General features: G+C 46.8%; 1 protein-coding gene across 1 annotated transcript in view; it reads left to right on the top strand.

Annotated features, from left to right (window-relative positions):
- Positions 1-3,695: 3,695 nt before the first annotated feature.
- TRPM1 (transient receptor potential cation channel subfamily M member 1) overlaps positions 3,696-17,774 on the top strand; it is a 109,075-nt gene continuing 94,996 nt past the window's right edge. Inside the window, exon 1 of the mRNA XM_036842630.1 lies at positions 3,696-3,809. Within this exon, the coding sequence (XP_036698525.1) occupies positions 3,699-3,809 (111 nt within the window). The 5' untranslated portion in view covers positions 3,696-3,698. The remainder of the gene's footprint in view (positions 3,810-17,774) is intronic.

The raw sequence follows: 17,774 nt of genomic DNA, 5'->3' as shown, positions 1-17,774 counted from the left end.
GAAACTATACCTAGGATAAAGCAAAAGAGAAATTGTGTGAATGTCATTAGGATAAGACAGCATAAATGAAAAGAGACATAAATATAAAATCAATGACTTTAAGTAAAATCAGTTTCTAAAATCTGAATCGGAAATTATCAGTATGATCATGATGCATTTTCTTTTATATATTATATAAGTTAATATAAATTGCATATATAAATGTATATAAATTATATATTTATATTATATAAACTGTTTATATTATATATTTATATATACATAAACTTCATAGTTCTGACTACTGAAAAGACCTAGAAACAATTCAATTCAGAAGCGGATACTGGTTTCTGAATACCACTTCCCACTAAAAAGAACCATGGCTCCTTGGAGGAATAGCTAAGTCCAGGTCTAGGGGAAGAAATGTACAAGATGAGCCCGATAGCAAGGTACTTCTCAGATGCTCCTGGTGTCATGCCAGAAGGATTTCAGAGCCCATGTGAAATTGGGACAATTCACAACAGTAAGGAAACAGTAAAGGAAATTAGTGTTGTGGATTGAAACGCATCAAGTATGTTTCAATCTATGAATTCACACTGACACTCTGGAAAAAGAAACATGTTAGTCACCTTGAGAGGGTGCCAGAGAACCAACTCATTACTCTGGAAATGGAAACCTTTTCCCTGCCTTTCCTGTGTGAACGGTGCTAACCGACGTAGTCAGGGGAAGCTTCTCGTAGATGAATTCTACAAGAATAGAATAAACAAGGCTAATAAACGAGGCAGGGATGGTGGAATGAGGTCACCATCTTGCAAGTCTAGTGATGTCCAGGCTGTAGGCCATCGCCATCAAGGTCCGCTGACCTCACCGAAGGGAGAAAAGCGACATTAGGTGGAAGGACCGACACCATCCGTGAGTCTTGCCAGGAAGTCCTCCCTGGATCGGAACAGGCTTCGAGATCTCACTGTTGGTAGGGAAATGCAGGGGACAGAGGACCAGGAGAAAAACATCATGGGCTTGTCTCCGAGTCTCCTTGGAGGGAACCCAAACCAAGACCCCCCAGACAGAGTGTGGGCGCTGCCTCCACCCGGGGCGCCCCTGCCGCCTTCTCAGGGGTCCACCCTGCAGGGACGCAAGGTCACTGTCCCCATGCCCCTCACCAACTGTGACCCTGTGACCGCAGGCAAGCTGCTCACTTCCTCAGAGCCGCGGTGTCCTCATTCCTCACCCAGGAGAAGAAGCATGCCCACCTCTGAGGCTGGGTGACAACTGAGTGAATTAATTCACAGACTGCAGACCTGGTACCACTTAACTATCTGCCTGGTGCTTCTTCCCTGTCGCTGGTCTTGGTGCCGTTGTCATTGGCTCAGACGTCTCCCTGGACACGTAATAATCCTCACACACTAAGAGCCCGTCCACAGTTCTTGGGCATTGTTCCCAAGCACCGGGTCATTGCAGGTGCCATACAAGGAGGAGACCTCCCCCCCAAGAATGGGGCTGCTGCCCAGGATCCCCTGCCCCCTGCAGCCCTGGCTCAGCACCTGCCAACAGGAATATAATATGAGCCACAGCGGTGAGCCCCAGAGGTCTTTTCAAATCTTCTAGTAGTCACTTTTTTAAAAAGTAAATAGAAGCAGGTGAAAACAATTAATAATACATTTTATTCAGAAAAAAAACCAGATTGCAAATTTTTTTTATAGAGAAAAAATCACATATATTTCTATTAACATAACCTGTTAGCATATTATATTCCTTTCTGGTCTTTTTTTCTCAAAGTATATTTTTACAGTTAGAATCAAACTGTACATAAAATTGACTCCTACTTTCCTCCTAGGATTAATCATATTGAAAATTAATATATTGAAATAAAATATATTAAAATACTAATAATATATTTTTTAAATAATACATTATTTTCAACCCCAAACATCCAAAATATCATTTCAATATCATGCAATCAGTAAAATATATTATCACCAGTCTTGGCCATCCCGTGTTTTTTATGCTCAGAGCACATCTCAGTGTGGACCAGCTGCATTTCAAGTGCTCGGTCACGAGGCAGACGGGGCTCAGGCCACCGTGTTGCACGTGGCAGTCCCAGGGTGCCAGCCCCAGGAAGGAGGGGTGCTGTCTTGCAGAGTTCTGGGGATCCCATTCTCTCTGTGTTATCTGACCCTGAGAAGGGGTCTATGTGACAAGTAACAGTCGTGTCCACTGGCTGGAGAGGCACTTACTGGCCAGCTGGGATGGGGCTGTCCTTGGCACTGACCACGTGGCTTCACGCTTTGTAGCCATGGTGGGGCCCCTCCTGTGGGGCCTCCCTGGCCGCTCCCAGTCTGGTTCCTGATGTCCCAGGAACGCCCTGCATCAGTAATTTTGCCTTGACCATGCAGTCAGACCTACAGCCACTTACAGCATCCCCTCTGCCCCCGAGGGACTCCTGCTAAAAGCCATGAGTCTATCAGGCCTGCAGAGCCATCACCAGTTTATAAGGCAAACAACCCTGCTGCTGGGCCAGAGCAGCGGCTGGGCAGGCGGACACTGCCAGGCTCACTCCCAGGCTGTGCACCGGCAAAGCACGGCGGAAGTCACACTTCATCCCCCGCAACCCGCATGCACCCACTCTGCTGGGACAAGGTTGTCAACCTTTGGTGGGCAAAGACCTGAGAGAAGCTGCTGAAAGCAAAGGATGGACCCCCTCCCCAGAAAATGGCCCAGCCCCCCTGCCCAATCCTGCATCCACCTGCAGAATTCAGAGGCTCCCCGAGCCCCTGGGCATGCCCCAGGTGTGGGTACGACCTCCTGCAGCTTGCAGTGGGGACTGGTCCCAGGCTCAGGCTGCAGCCCCCGGGCTCTATGGGGTGCACACGACAGCCGGGGCCAGTCAGGCTCCTCCCCGCCTCACAGGCTCTCCGAGTAAGCAGCCACTTGACTCACATGAGCCTCAGTCTCCTCATCTGTAAAATGGAAACTGCCCTAACGGCCCGTGGGTCCAGCCTGTCTGCATCTCTGTCCCTTCCTTGATGAGGGAGGCAGCCCAGGCCGAGGAGACTAGGAGGTGAGGGGCTGGGGGGTGACTCCCCTGCGTGGAGGGTCATGTAAGGGAGAATTTCAGGGTTTGGATTTCTTCTTTCCTGCCAGGCTGAGAAAGCTCACTGATCACTGGCCTAACCATGCGTATCATTATAGCAAACCCCAAAAGCTCTCCTCAGGGCGGTTTTGGGGTGACTATGGAAACAGGTCACTCGGGCTGCTGATGGAGTGGGGACCGTGGGTCTTAGGGGAGCCTAGACAAGGATGACAGTCACATGGGACTCACGCTGCCCTCGCACTGGAGTTCACCTCAACCTCTGGTCTAGCTTCAGATGATCTGAAAAGGATTAGGGATGATTAGTGCCATGTGCTGCCTTCCCCCAGCTCCCCAGGGCTGGGCACCGCCCGCCTGACGAAGGGCTTCTGAAAGAACCGTTTTGTCCAATTGTCTCAATTATGCAAATAGTGCTGACATTTCTAGCTGAAGGGCTGGTTGGGGGAGGGTCACTTCAAAGGGAAAGCTCTCGCTCCCCTCCCCTCCCCCCCAGATCCCAAGGCTGCTTTTGTGGGATTCCCCCATTGAGCAGCCTGGCGGGGTTTGGTCATGGTTTCCTTTCCAGGCCTGGGAGCAAGGTCACGAGACTGTAGCCTCATGGGGATCATGAGGGCTCAGCATAGGGGCTCACATGCTCTTCCTGCGGATGTCCCCACTTAAAGGGTGGGCCCTCCTCAGCCATCCTCCTGCCTGGCCAGAGGAGGAGGCCACCTGCACCCTCTCCACCCCGCTGCTGCGGCAGGTAAGCTCCGGTGTGGGTAAGCTCAGGCTGGCTGGACAAGGTCATGTGGGAATGGCCAATGAATCCATGCTCCCTGAGGGGACAGGCCCCTTGTAGCTGGCCATCACCAGGCTTCAGCATCTAAATGCAGGTGCCGGGGGTCTGCTGAGAAGCCCCCAGCTCCAGGGCTCAGCCTCCTGGCCTCTCAGTCCCTAGCACCTCCACTCTTGCTTCCCAGAGAATGTGAGTCTTCCCGAGAGCCTCCGAGAGCACTGAAGTTCCTGGCATTTATCAGCCGATATTTCAACTGTTAGTTAAAACCTCAGGGGAAAGACTGATTCGGCTGTGAAGAGAGGTGGAGATTCCTTCTCAGCGCCAGGGGCAGTGGGAGCTGGTTTGTGGAAGGCAGTTGAGCAGTAGGTGCCCAACTCCAACAATTTCATGTCTAGGGATCCATCCTAAGGAAATAATCCTAAAGGAGTAATGTAAATATAAGCCAACATTCTAGAGCATTGTTCACTACAGTCAGACAGAGGAAACAATCCAAATGCCCCAAATAGAGGATTGGGCACGTAAATCATGGTTTATCCACAGGATAAAATGTAATGTAGTCACTTTTTAAATGACAGAGAGGAATGCATAATGACAATGTAGGATGATCATATTTTTCATTACACACATACACACACACAGACACATCTAATCTATTTATAGGAAAAAGCCAAGGAATACATTGAAATGTTAGCCATTATTTTAGATGAAGGCTGTATGCATGATGTTTATTTATTCCTTTGTACATTTCTTTTTCTTTTACTTTAACAATATTCTATAACAAATACATTTTCCTTTTGTTACCAGAAGTTGTATCTTTTTTTTTTTTAACCTTAGCAAATATAAGCAGAAATAGTGGGGATGTGGGGAAGGATGAAAATATTCACAGGAATTGTTCCTGGTTGACCAGGGATAGGAGATGAGAATAAAACAGGGGAGAGAGGTCGGGAGAAAAAAGACAAGACAAGTTTACTCTGTCTGAATTAAGTATTTAGGGAGGAATTAAGAAGGGAGATAGGCCTCTCTGGGAGTGGACTTGAATAATATGGGTTTGATTTTGGGGAAGGATTGTCTTTGGGAATGTTCGCCAAATTACATTTTGCAAACCATCACGCAGCAGTTTTAATTCATGGCGTTTGCAGTGATATTTGTAGCATAAAGTGGTTGCTCTCTGCCATGTATTTTAGGCCCCAGAAAATGTAATTGGAAACATCAATGAATGTTGAGGGTGTTGCTGTCATTGTTTATGTTTTATTGGTTATTTTCCAGGAAAAGTCTGGGATTTTGTTTTGTTTGGCTCTTTGCAACCTCATTTATTTGCTTTGCAAAGTTGATAAGTACAAGACACAGAATGACGTTCAGGCATCTTAAGTGGTTAGTCATCATTCTGAACTAAGTGAAAACAAAACAGACTTTCTATTAACTTACAATCCTCTCAACTTGGAGCGTTAGGTATTTTTAGAAAATTCTCTTTTGCTTTGTTTGAAAATGTTTTCAAGACGTCCTATAATTCTGTATGCGTGTGCGTGCGCGCGTGCGTGTGTGTGTGTGTGTGTAAGTTCTGGACCTGGGAACATAGAAGCCCTCAACCAGGGGACTAATTGGACCCAGTCTCTGACCTAGAGATTAATGGGGTTCAACATCTTAACACCTCCATTAAAAAGACAGTCGCTGATTCACTTTGTTATACAGCAGAAACTAACACAACATTGTAAAGCAATTATACTCCAGTAAAGATGTTAAAAAAAAAAAAAAAGAGAGTCACCAGGGATACGTTGATACACAGAAGGATCTTAACTGCCCCTCTTTTTCTAGCTTTAATATTAGACTCAGCAGTCAGTGAATGAATGACAGCATCCATTGGGAGCAACCAGGGTCCAGGAAACGGCTGGTGCATTGCCCCAGGCATACATCACACACAGCAACAAGTTTCCTAGGCTCCCATAGAAAGCACTACTATAATTTATCTTTCCGTTTTCCAGAAACTGTGTCTTCAATTGCTATCCAAGGAGGGGGGAAGAATGCATTTATTATGCTAGAGATGCTTAAAGAAAACTAGCTAATGTCAGCCCACAGAACTCCCGTTCCACAGCTGCTGGGGCCTTATTGTTGCTGGGTGCCTCCCCCCACTGCTTCTGGCTGTCACCCCCCTGGTCTGCCTTCTCCATGAACATGGGGAGGACAGAGTGTCCCACTTCTGTTCCCCAAGGGTTGGTCATGCTTGATATGCCCCAAGGTAAGGTAATGCTGAATTAGCGGATGGCCTCTCTCCATGGGCCATGGCCTCCGTGGAAACAGGGCATCAGAGCGGGCAAATTCATCAGGCATGGTGAGGTAGAAAGCATGCCGGCCAGAGAGCATGACAACAGCATTCTTTTTCGTTTGTTACTCGTTGTAAAGGTGATATATGAATATGTAAAGTTTTACAACCATGTGGAAGAGCCAAGAATAGGTCCTGCTTCAAACACTTCTCCTAATCCACCCCTCACTGCTGACCACGCTTGGTGGTTTGATGTCTGTCATTCTGGACTAGGGCTGCCCGATCACCTGGGACACAGACATCATTTTACATTGTAGAGTAGCTGCATCCAAAAAAGGTGAAGCAATGTCAAAATAAGTGAAATTAATATAAAAACATATTTAACTCAATATATCCCCAATATTATCATTTCAATCTGTTGGCAACATAAAAAGCACATTAGTGAGATACTTTGTGTCTTCTTTTGAATACAAAGTCTTCAAAATCCAGCCAAACAGCTTTTGTTTTTGAGGTCTAATGTTAGAGGTAGCAAATGGTAGTTTGCTGTTTTACACTTAAACTCACAGCACATCTCAACTCAGACCGGGCTGGATTTCAGATGCCCAATAAGCCACATGTAGCCATTGGCTACCATGTTGGATTCTAGATGTTTACATCTCAAGGTTGGTTCTTGCACAGCTGGATAGTACCAGAAAGATCTTACTACAACTTTTTTTCGATTCATAATAGAGACAGTTACACTTTAGAACTTAAAGAGTTCTACTTTAGTCTCTTTGATAGGTGCATGATTTGGTCCATCGTAATTGGTTCAACCAGTCCCCAATGTAGATGAATAAAAAATTGGTGCTTTCCAATTTTTCACTCAGTTCAGAAGATACTGCAACAAACACCCATATATGGCCTTGTACACGTAAAGGTATTTCCAGATAACAGGCCCCTGGAAGTGGGTGTGCTGGTCAAAGGTGTGTGACTGAACTCTGACAGATGCTGTCCCACTCCCTTCCAAAGACATGCTGCCAGAGGGACGCTGGCTCTCAGCCAGACTGGCCCCCAACTGGCCTTGGGGTTTGGACCTCAGTCCCCTTAAAACCAAAGTAAAACCTAAGGGTTGGCCTAAACACTCCTGAGTTCCTGAATGCCCAGCTCCATGGCTGTCATGGTGGTGGTTCCAGCCCATCCGTTTGGCGCATAGAGTGGTATGTGGGTGAGAGGTGCCCGCGTCACCTTCAGCAGGGCTGGCTTGGAGGGCAGGTGAGCAAAACAAGCTCCACACCACCTTGACTGAGGTCAGAAGGCAACACTCAGCGAAGACCCTAACTCTGTTATTTGTACAATTACGATAACACTAATTCTTATTGATGTGGGATCATGTATTAAGTGTTGTCACAGCAAAGAGGCAGCGGGGCAAGGGAACAGCCCAGGCAGGCTGGCTCCTCAGTTGGCAGCCTTGGACATGCCTCCTGACGGCATGGTATCCCGTACCCTTCCCCACTCCGGGGGCCCCAGCTCACACCACAGTCCCTGAGGGAATAGGAGTGCTGGCTACCCAGGAGCCGACACCTCACAAGTCTACGGCCTGGGTCTGTGTTCACGCATGCCACCCATGCTGTGGGCATCCTCACGGGTCCCGAGAATCCTGGGAGAGGAAGCCCGGGGGACAGGAACCTGGAGGGGCTGTGAAGGACTGAGAGCACCCCTGAAAAGGAGAGGGCATCCCCCACCGGGGCCAGGTGGGCACAGGGGGACTGGCCTGGTCCTGCGATCCTCTCTCCCGTGGGCACAGGACTGCACCATCCCCACCACTGAAAACCAGACCAGGATCTCAGGCAACCACAGGGAGTCCCTGTAAACAGCGCCTTCCCAACTCACTCGCCCTTCTAAGCAAGTTGGCCGGGTGATGCTGGCCAAGCCAGGAAGGAGCACTGGGGAGGGACCCCCAAGACCCCTGTTGTCATCCCCAGGCTCCCAGGCAACCAGGGAGGGACTGGTGAATGGGAGGAAGGGAAGCTTGAGCCAAGCATCCATCCCCTGCTACGTGATTCTTTTTCTCTCTCCTCCTTTTGTTTATTCTTTTAAAATATTTTATCATGAAATACAGTATTTATAAGAAGTGTATATCTGCATACAGTTTAAAGAAGAATAACAAAGCAAATCTTGTGTATTACCACTCGGACCCCCCTGATTCTCCTCTCCTCTCCCACAAACACCCTGACTTTTGTGATGCTCACCCCTTTACTTTTCTTTTCTCTCTTGTTTTGCTTTGAGGTTGACATGTTTTTAATTTAAAAAAATAATTTATTGAGATGAAATTCATATAACATCAAATTAACCACTTTAAAGTGAACAACTCAGTGGTGTTTAGTACATTCACAATGTTGTGCAGTCACCACCACCTCTATCTGGTTGATCAGAACATTTCCATCCTACAAAGTAAAATGCTGAACCCGTTAAGTGACTGCTTCCCACTCCCGTTTCCCCCGCACTCTTGGAAACCACCAGTTTGTGTTCTGTCTCTATGGATTTATCTATTCTGGTTAATTATTAATCTAAGTGGAATCATACAGTGAATTACTGTGTCTGGCTTCTCTCCTTCAACATAACGTTTTCAAGGTTCATGCATGTTGTAGCCTGTATCAGTACTTCATTCCTTTTTGTGGCTGAATAATAATCCCATTGTATGTATGTACCACAATTTGCTTATCCATTCATTTCCTGAATGGCTTTTGAGCCATTTCCACCTTTTGGTTATTGTGAATAGTGCTACTCTGAACACGAGTGTACATGTACTTCTTTGAGTACCTGTTTTCAATTCTTTGGGGTATCTACCTAGCAGTGAAACCACTGGGTCATATGGTAATTCTATATTTAACTTTTTAAGGAACTGACAACCTCTTTTCCAAAGCAGCCATATCATTTTAACATTTCTACCAGCAATGTATGAGGGTTCCAATTTCTCCACATCCTTGACAATACTAATTACTGTTGACCCTTGAACAATGTGGGGGGTTGGGGTGCTGACCCCCCGGCACAGTCAAAAATCCACATACTGCTATCTCTGCCTCAAAAACAAAGAGTCTGATAAATAATTCACCCAAGGGCAGGAAGATGAAGAAGTCTGGCTAGAATCAGGACTCAAACCCTAGTTCTTTTGATTCCACACATTGTGATCTACAATCAAACACAAACTTTTCCCCACATGCAGTTAAAGCTCTGTAAACTGAAAATACAGATACTGTATTCATTGAGAAAATCCTCACATAAGTGGACCCGTGCAGTTCAAACCAGTGTTGTTGAAGGGTCAGCTATACTTCTTTTTGTTTTGGGAGGCTCTTTTATTATGACCATCCCAGTAGGGGTGAAATGGTACTTCATGGTTTTGATTTGCACTTCCCTGATGACTAGTGATGTTGAACATCTTTTCATGTGTTTGGCCATTTGTACATCTGCCTTGGATGAATATCTATTCAAGTCCTTCACCCATTTTTAAAATTGCATTGTATCTCTTTTTGTTTTTGAGTTGTGAGACTTTTTAATATGTTCTGGATACTAGACCCTTGCCAAATATATGATTTGCATATATTTTTCTCTCATTCTGTAGGTTGTCTTTCACTTTCTTGATAGTGTCCTTTGAAGCACAAACATTTAAATTTTGATGGAATCCAGTTTATCTATTTCTTCAATTATTGTATGATACCAAAAGCATGAGTCTATGAATCTATTGCTAAAACCAAGGTCGTGAAGATTTACCCCTATGTTTTTTTCTAAGAGTGTGATGGTTTTAGCTGTTACATTTAGGACTGGTTTGTCTTGAGTTCATTTTTGTGTATGGTATGAGATAGGAGTCCAAATCCATCCTTTTCCATATGGATATCCAATTTTCCCAGCACCATTTGTTGAAAAGACTTTCCTTTCCCCCATTGAACGATCTTGGTACCCACCCTTGTCAAAAATCAATTGGCCATATATGTATTGGTCTATTTCTGGACTTTCAATCCTATGCTATTGTTCTATAGGTCTATCCTTATGCCAGTATCATACTTTTTTGATTAGCGTAGATTTGAAATTTTGAAACTGGGAAATGTGAGTCCTCTGAGTTTGTTATTCTTTTTTTCAAGATTACTTTGGCTATTGGAGCCCTTTGCAATTCCTTATGAATTTGAGGATCAACTATACCATTTCTGAAAAAAAAGGCCATTGAAATTTTGATAGGGATTTCATTGAATCTGTAGGTCACTTTGAGTAGTACTGCCATCTTAACAATATTAAGTCATCTCATGGACATGGGATGTCTTTCCATTTATTTATGTCTTCTTTCTTTCAGTAGTTTTCAGCATAAGTCTTTCACCTCCTTGGCTAAATTTATTTCTAGATATTTTATTCTTTTTGATGCTACTATAAATGGAATTGTTTCCTTAATTTCCTTTTAGGATTGTTGATTTCTGTTTATTATAACACAACTGATTCTTGTGTGTTAGTCTTGGACCCTGTAATTTTGCTGAATTTGTTTATTAGCTCTAGTAGTTTTTATGTGCATTTTTTGGGAGCTTTGCTACTGTTTCATTTTGGACTTCATCTATATCCTTACACAATACATTGTTTCACTTCATCTGATTTTGAACTTTACATAAAGAGAATGTATATGTCTTTGGTGACTTGTTTCTTTTGCTTCGTGTTGTTTTTGGAGTCATATGGTAGTTATAGTTTGTCTGTTCTCATTGCCATATAATATTCCCTTATGTGAATATATGGTGATGTACTTGTAGACCCCACTGCAGCTGGGCATCTGGATTGCTGTCCCTTGGGGCTCTCAATATGGTGCTGCTATGAACACCTGTGTGTCCTGGTGCACACGAGCATGAGCGTGTTCGGGGTGAACCTCAGTGCAGAACCGCTGGACCGTGGACCATGAACCTGCTCCACTTCCCCAGACAATGCTGAACTGTTCTCTATCCTCCTCAAAGGGAAGACCTCAAAAGCATCTGCCCATTTTGGAGAAAATATTTTGAATCGGCCAGAGGAGATAGATGTGTGATGAGGGACAGAGCCATGCAGGGGGTCAGGCCGGCCACCTGCCATGAGACTGGCTGAGCTGGTGGCTCTACCATGCCACTCTGTCTCCCCCTCTCCAAGCCCCCTCACCTCCCAGAGCCCCTACCAAAGCCATAACTCCTCTACTGCCTGTTTCCTCATCTGTAAAACCACAGTGAGGGAGCCCATGGTCTCTGTGTGGCCCCCATCCCCACTGCATCTCAGCTCTGAGCAGCTGTCACTGTGACCGTCACAGCAGAGGAAGGGGGTCTAGTGTTCCGCTCTGTCCTTGCTGTTCCCTCTTCCAAGAGCTCTTTTCCCATCACTCCTGCGCCCAACCAAATTCTCCCCATGCCCCCTCTCTGCCTGCCCCACCCTGCAAGGCCATGCCCTGTCTTCCAGAAAGAAGGGCCTGCCCCCCCCGCCCCATGCCCCATCCCAGCACACCGCACACACCTTCATGATGAGAACATGCCCACCTGGAGCTCCCCCTCCACAGGGGGTGGGAGGCCGGGTCAATGCAGCACATCTGGAGCCTGCAGAGCCCACCACATCAGGGGCTCCAGAAGCTGCTAGCGTGAAGTCCCTGAGTGCTGGCCTTCTCCCCTGACTCCCAGGGGGCCCGGGCTGCAAAGCTCCCCGAGACCTTTGAAGAACCTTTTCTCTGACATAACTCTCCCAAGTTCTAAATGCTGGGTGGGGTGCAGCACACTCACTATTAATACCCAAGCAGCCCAGACACTGGCCGTGAGTCACTACTGGCCACACGGGTCAGGATAGCCTGGGAGGACACAGCAAACGTGTGAACCTAATTTAGGTCCTAGACCACACCCCCCCTCCTCCATGCCCAGCCTCCTGCCCAGCCCCACTTCAGGAACGCCCACCACTGCCTGCTCCCTGGGTCCTTCCTCCCACCTGCCCCAGCCTGGCTCCCAGTCCTGAGGAGCTGACTCTTGCAAACCGGCCAGTCTGCTGCACGAGAGACCATCATGGGCTGATGCGTGCACGCCCTTCCCCAGAGCCCCAGGAAACCCCCTCAGCAGGGATGATGCTGTCACCACACTGGGGACAGAGTGGGAGAACACTGGAGAAGGAAAGCCTGGGAGAAACACAAACCAAACGTATGTCCAACATCATTAGGGCTGATGATTGGGCCCTGGGTTCTGGAGGGAAGGTTCTGTCTCATGGCGGTGTCCCCAATCCTGGGGCAGCTGGCCAGGCCCCGGGTGGGCCCTCAGCCCTGCCATCCCGGCCTCCCGCTTCCTCTGCCATAGACCAGGAATTAAGAACAGTGTGTTCTCACGCCCACGCCCCCCATTGACAGATGCTAGGCCTTCACAGGTTCACTAAGATCTTACCCTTGTTTCCTTCTCTCAGTTATTGCTGATTTAAAAAACTGGAAAACTGTTCATTGAATACCAACCTCTACCCCTCCCAGCCACCCCACCTTGCAGACAAGGTAATCAATCCTCAGGAAATTTAAATAACTTCACCAAGGTCATAAAGATAAGACACTGTGACTCAGGAATGTCCAAGTCCAAGGTCCTTTTCTTTCCACCCTGCCATTTATTGTATTCTGGCTGTAAGGGCCACCTTCAAAGCCTCAACCCAAAGAAAGGGCTTTAATAGTGAAATGTCCAGGCACAAGTCCAGGCCCATCAGGAACATTCTTTCCAGGACAGTTCCCTGCAGAGAACACTCAGGAAGCAATGGAATACCATTGCTCAAAAAGAGGCCTGTAAATATCGCTAACGTTTCATTTCTAGAAGATTCTTTGCAAGCGTATATGTGTGTGTGAATAAGTGGGAGGAAGTGTCAGAAGGGCACACGCCAACAGTTAATGGGGTTACTGCTAGATGCTAGGGTGGGAGAGGGAAAGACAGAATCACTTTATTTTAGAGATTTCTAAATCTTTTCAGTTTGTTCCATCAAGCACATATTTGTTTAGGAGTTTTTATTTGTTTATTCTTAATTTGAAGCAAAGAAAAAAACCACACCCTCCCCACCACCACCATCACCAAACCACAGCATGAAAATGTCCCACCCCTGCCCCCTCCCCACCCCTTGGCTCCAGGCCAGCCCCCCTCTTTGGTCCTCACCCTGCAGATGCCCTGCTCACTCAGAAGGGCAAACAGGGGTGCACCTGGGGCGTTTGAGGGCCCCAAAGCGTATATGCTTTAAGGAAAAGAATAGAAAATTCAAGTTTCAAATCAGGTTTCAGGTCTTGGAGAGGCCCTTTAAGTGTGGGGCTCTGGAGCTGAAGCTTTGCTGGCCTTGCAGTGACCATCCTCCGGGCCAGCAGTCCCTAGCCTCTTTGTGTCACAGGAACTCAGGGTGGCTCTCAGGCCCGTCCCCGCCCCCATCCCCATGCCCCCAGGAGCGTGCCTTCTGGGTGGTGATCCCAGGTCCACGCCACATGGGCCTCACCACTGCCATCCAGCAGCCGTGTGGCCAGTAGGAGGGTCAGCCTGCCAGGGTCACTAGCCACTGTTGTGGGCCAGGTGCCAGCCATGTTGGAGTCTGAGGGAGAAGGACCAACGCGCCCTCTATAGGCACTCCTCAGAATACGCTCCCCTGATTTGAACTGCGTGGGGGAAAGTTAATAAGAACTCCACGATCAAAAAGCATGACTATACATAAGGCCTGGCACTGCCCTACACTCTGGCATGTCATTGTCAACCCTCACACAGCCACCCAGGGGACTCCCAGCCCCAGGGCTCTGAGCTGATCGGAAATGACCTTTGCACAATATTGCAAGGTCACAAAGCAAGCAACAACACAGCCTGCCTTTAAAATACTGATATTGTGTTCACCATGGATTTTTTTTTTTAATTTTTTTAAATTTTATTTATTTATTTATTTATGGCTGCGTTGGGTCTTCGTTTCTGTGCGAGGGCTTTCTCCAGTTGCGGCAAGCGGGGGCCACTCTTCATCGCGGTGCGCGGGCCTCTCACTGTCGCGGCCTCTCTTGTTGCGGAGCACAGGCTCCGGACGCGCAGGCTCAGCAGTTGTGGCTCACGGGCCTAGTCGCTCCGTGGCATGTGGGATCTTCCCAGACCAGGGCTCGAACCCGTGTCCCCTGCATCGGCAGGCAGATTCTCAACCACTGCGCCACCAGGGAAGCCCCACCATGGATTTTTTGCATTGATTTTATTTTTTTAATATTGTGTGAAATGCTATTTACCTTAGTCACTGAATTTGCGGTGCCCCAACATGAGTGCCTGACTGGCCTCACCCTAACCCCGGCCCCCGCCCATCACCCGAGAAAGGTCCAAGAGCGTTTCACCCACTCAGCAGCTTCTGAGTGAGCCGGGATTTCTTCCCCGGGGTCCAGGGGCAGGCCTGCCCTCAGAGGCATCTCCTCCGACCTGTCTCCCCTACACTGGAACATGCAGTTCCTTGAGAGGAAAGACCCAAACGGAAGGGTAGGAAGCCGAGCGCAGCACAGGTACTGGGGCTCAAAAGCTTGTTAAAATACAGTCTTAGGCCCCAATTCTGATTCCAGGGCCTGGAGTGGAGCCCAGATATCTGCGTTTTTTTTTTTTTTTTAACATCTTTATTAGAGTATAATTGCTTTACAATGGTGTGTTAGTTTCTGCTTTATAACAAAGTGAATCAGTTATACATATACATATGTCCCCATATCTCTTCCCTCTTGCGTCTCCCTCCCACCCTCCCTATCCCACCCCTCTAGGTGGTCACAAAGCACCGAGCTGATCTCCCTGTGCTATGTGGCTGCTTCCCACTAGCTATCTGTTTTACATTTGGTAGTGTATATATGTCCATGCCACTCTCTCACATCATCCCAGCTTACCCTTACCCCTCCCCGTATCCTCAAGTCCATTCTCTAGTAGGTCTGCGTTTTTATTCCCGTCTTGCCCCTAGGTTCTTCATGACCATTTTTTTTTTTTTTTAGATTCCATATGTATGTGTTAGCATACGGTATTTGTTTTTCTCTTTCTGACTTACTTCACTCTGTATGACAGAATCTAGGTCCATTCACCTCACTACAGATAACTCAATTTTGTTTGTTTTTATGGCTGAGTAATATTCCATTGTATATATATGCCACATCTTCTTTATCCATTCATCTGTCGTGGACACTTAGGTTGCTTCCATGTCCTGGCTATTGTAAACAGAGCTGCAATGAACACTTTGGTACATGACTCTTTTTGAATTATGGTTTTCTCAGGGTATATGCTCAGTAGTGGGATTGCTGGGTCGTATGGTAGTTCTATTTTTAGTTTTTTAAAGACCCTCCATACTGTTCTCCGTAGTGGCTGTATCAATTTACATTCCCACCAACAGTGCAAGAGGGTTTCCTTTTCACCACACCCTCTCCAGCATTTATTGTTTGTAGATTTTTTGATATGGCAATTCTGACCGGTGTGAGATGATATCTCATTGTAGTTTTGATTTTCTGAGGTTTTTAAAATTTTTATTTTCAACTGTGGTCAAGTACACATAAGGTAAAATTTAGCTTTGTAACCATTTTTCAGGGTACAGTTCGTTGCATTAGGTACATTCACATTGCTGTGCAACCACCACTACCATCCATTTCCAGAGCTTTTTCATCTTCCCAAACTGAAACTCTGCCCCCATTAAACACTAACTTCCCATTTCCCCTCCCCTAGTCCCTGGCAGCCACCTTTCTACTTTCTGTCTCTCTGAATTAGACAACTCTAGGGACCTCATATAAGTGAAATTAGACAGTATTTGTCCTTTTGTGACTGGCTTATTTCACTTCACATAAAGTCCTCAAGGTTCATGCATAGTGTAGCAGGTGTCAGAATTTCCATCCTTTTTTAAGGCTAAATAATATTCCCTTGTATGGAAAGACCACACTTTCATCCATTGATAGACACTTGGGTTGCATCCTCCTTTTAGCTATTGTGAATCATGCTGCTATGAACATGGCTGTACAAATATCTCTTCAAGACCCTGCTTTCAATTCTTTTGGGTATATACTCAGGGGTGGAATTACTGGATCATATGATAATTCTATATTTAATTTTTGAGGAACGGTCATACTGTTTCCCACAGCAAATGCACCATTTTAAAATCCTACCAATAGTGCACAAGTGTTCCAATTTCTCCATGTCCTCACCAACACTTATTATTTTCTGTTTTTTTTTTCTTTTGATAGTAGCCATCCAAATGCTGCAAACTGGTATCTCACTGTGGTCTTCATGTGCATTTCTCTAATGATTAGTGATGTTGAGCATCTTTTCATGTACCTGTTGGCAATTTGTATATCTTCTTTGGAAAATGTTTATTCAAGTCCTTTGCCCTATTTATTTATTTATTTATTTATATTTTGGCTGCATTGGGTCTTCATTGCTGTGTGCGGGCTTTCTCTAGTTGCGGTGAGCAGGGGCTACTCTCTGTTGCAGTGTACAGGCTTCCCACTGCGGTGGCTTCTCTTGTTGCGGAGCATGGGCTCTAGGCATCCAGGCTTCAGTAGTTGTGGCTCGCAGGCTCTAGAGCGCAGGCTCAGTAGTTGTGGTGCACAGGCTTAGTTTCTCTGTGGCATGTGGGATCTTCCCAGACCAGGGCACGAACCCGTGTCTCCTGCATTGTCAGGTAGATTCTTAACCACTGCGCCACCGTGGAAGTCCCTTTTGCCCTTTTTTAAATCAGGTTGTTTATTTTTGTTGTTGTTGAGTTGTAGGAGTTCTTTATATATTCTGGATATGAATCCCTTATCAGATATATGATTTGTAAATATTTCCTCCCATCCCATAATTGCCAAATATCTGCATCTTTAACAACCTCCCCCATAATACACTTTAAGGAATACTGGCTCAGACTCTGTGGACACCTTTCCAGAAGCAAGTTTCTGGGCCAGGTTCTACGTAGGGGCAGGGGAAGGGACCATCAGGGGGGCTGGCTCCACTCAGCACCTGCTAACCCATTCGGGGAGAGGGGTGGACCCTGGCCTGAATACCCACTACTTAGATACAGGTCTCTGGCTCTGGAAGAAGAAGGCTGTAAGGGTGGCGCAGGTTCTGGTGCCCAGGAATTGGTGACTTCCCCCATTCACAGAACAAGGCATGTCCCAGGGCATGACCTCATTCAAAAGTGTGATCCCAAAAAGCAGGGGTTGTCCCTGAGTCCATCCTATGATGGGGAAAGAAGACCACCCACAGCTGTAAAGCACAGCTTGTGTTGAGGAGTGTCTGCCTGGCTTAGCTTTGTGCAACCCTGTAAATGGGGAGCAGAGACATCTGACCCCCAGGCAGGGGTGTGACCTGCAGGAGCTCTCTGCTCAGATTCCAGACCTGGGGCTAAAAGCTGACCTTGGCCTCCTTCTTTTCTCTCACTTCCTCCCCCTGCCAACCCATCATCTTAGCTGAGTTCCAATAATTCACCCCTTTTTCCCAGCTAAGTGGAAAGTCCTCAGGTGGAGCAAGCGTGTTCTTCATGCGTCAGAACTCACTCATGATTGGCATAGCTGTGTGCAGGGTGGGTGGGTTAGAAACCCCAATACATGGCCCATTTTCATTTCCTCTCCTCCGCCAACTCTCCGACATAAGCAGATGTCATACACATAAGCAGATGTGAGTTGGCCCCACGAGGCCTTCGTTCCAGGATATCAAAATATCAGTCTGGGTCTGGGGTCTGTCCCGGCATCTGTGGGACCTGGA

The sequence above is a fragment of the Balaenoptera musculus genome, chromosome 2 (genome assembly GCF_009873245.2).
Source record: "Balaenoptera musculus isolate JJ_BM4_2016_0621 chromosome 2, mBalMus1.pri.v3, whole genome shotgun sequence".
In the NCBI taxonomy this organism is placed as follows: domain Eukaryota; kingdom Metazoa; phylum Chordata; class Mammalia; order Artiodactyla; family Balaenopteridae; genus Balaenoptera; species Balaenoptera musculus.
This window is presented reverse-complemented; position numbering and strand designations above follow the sequence as displayed.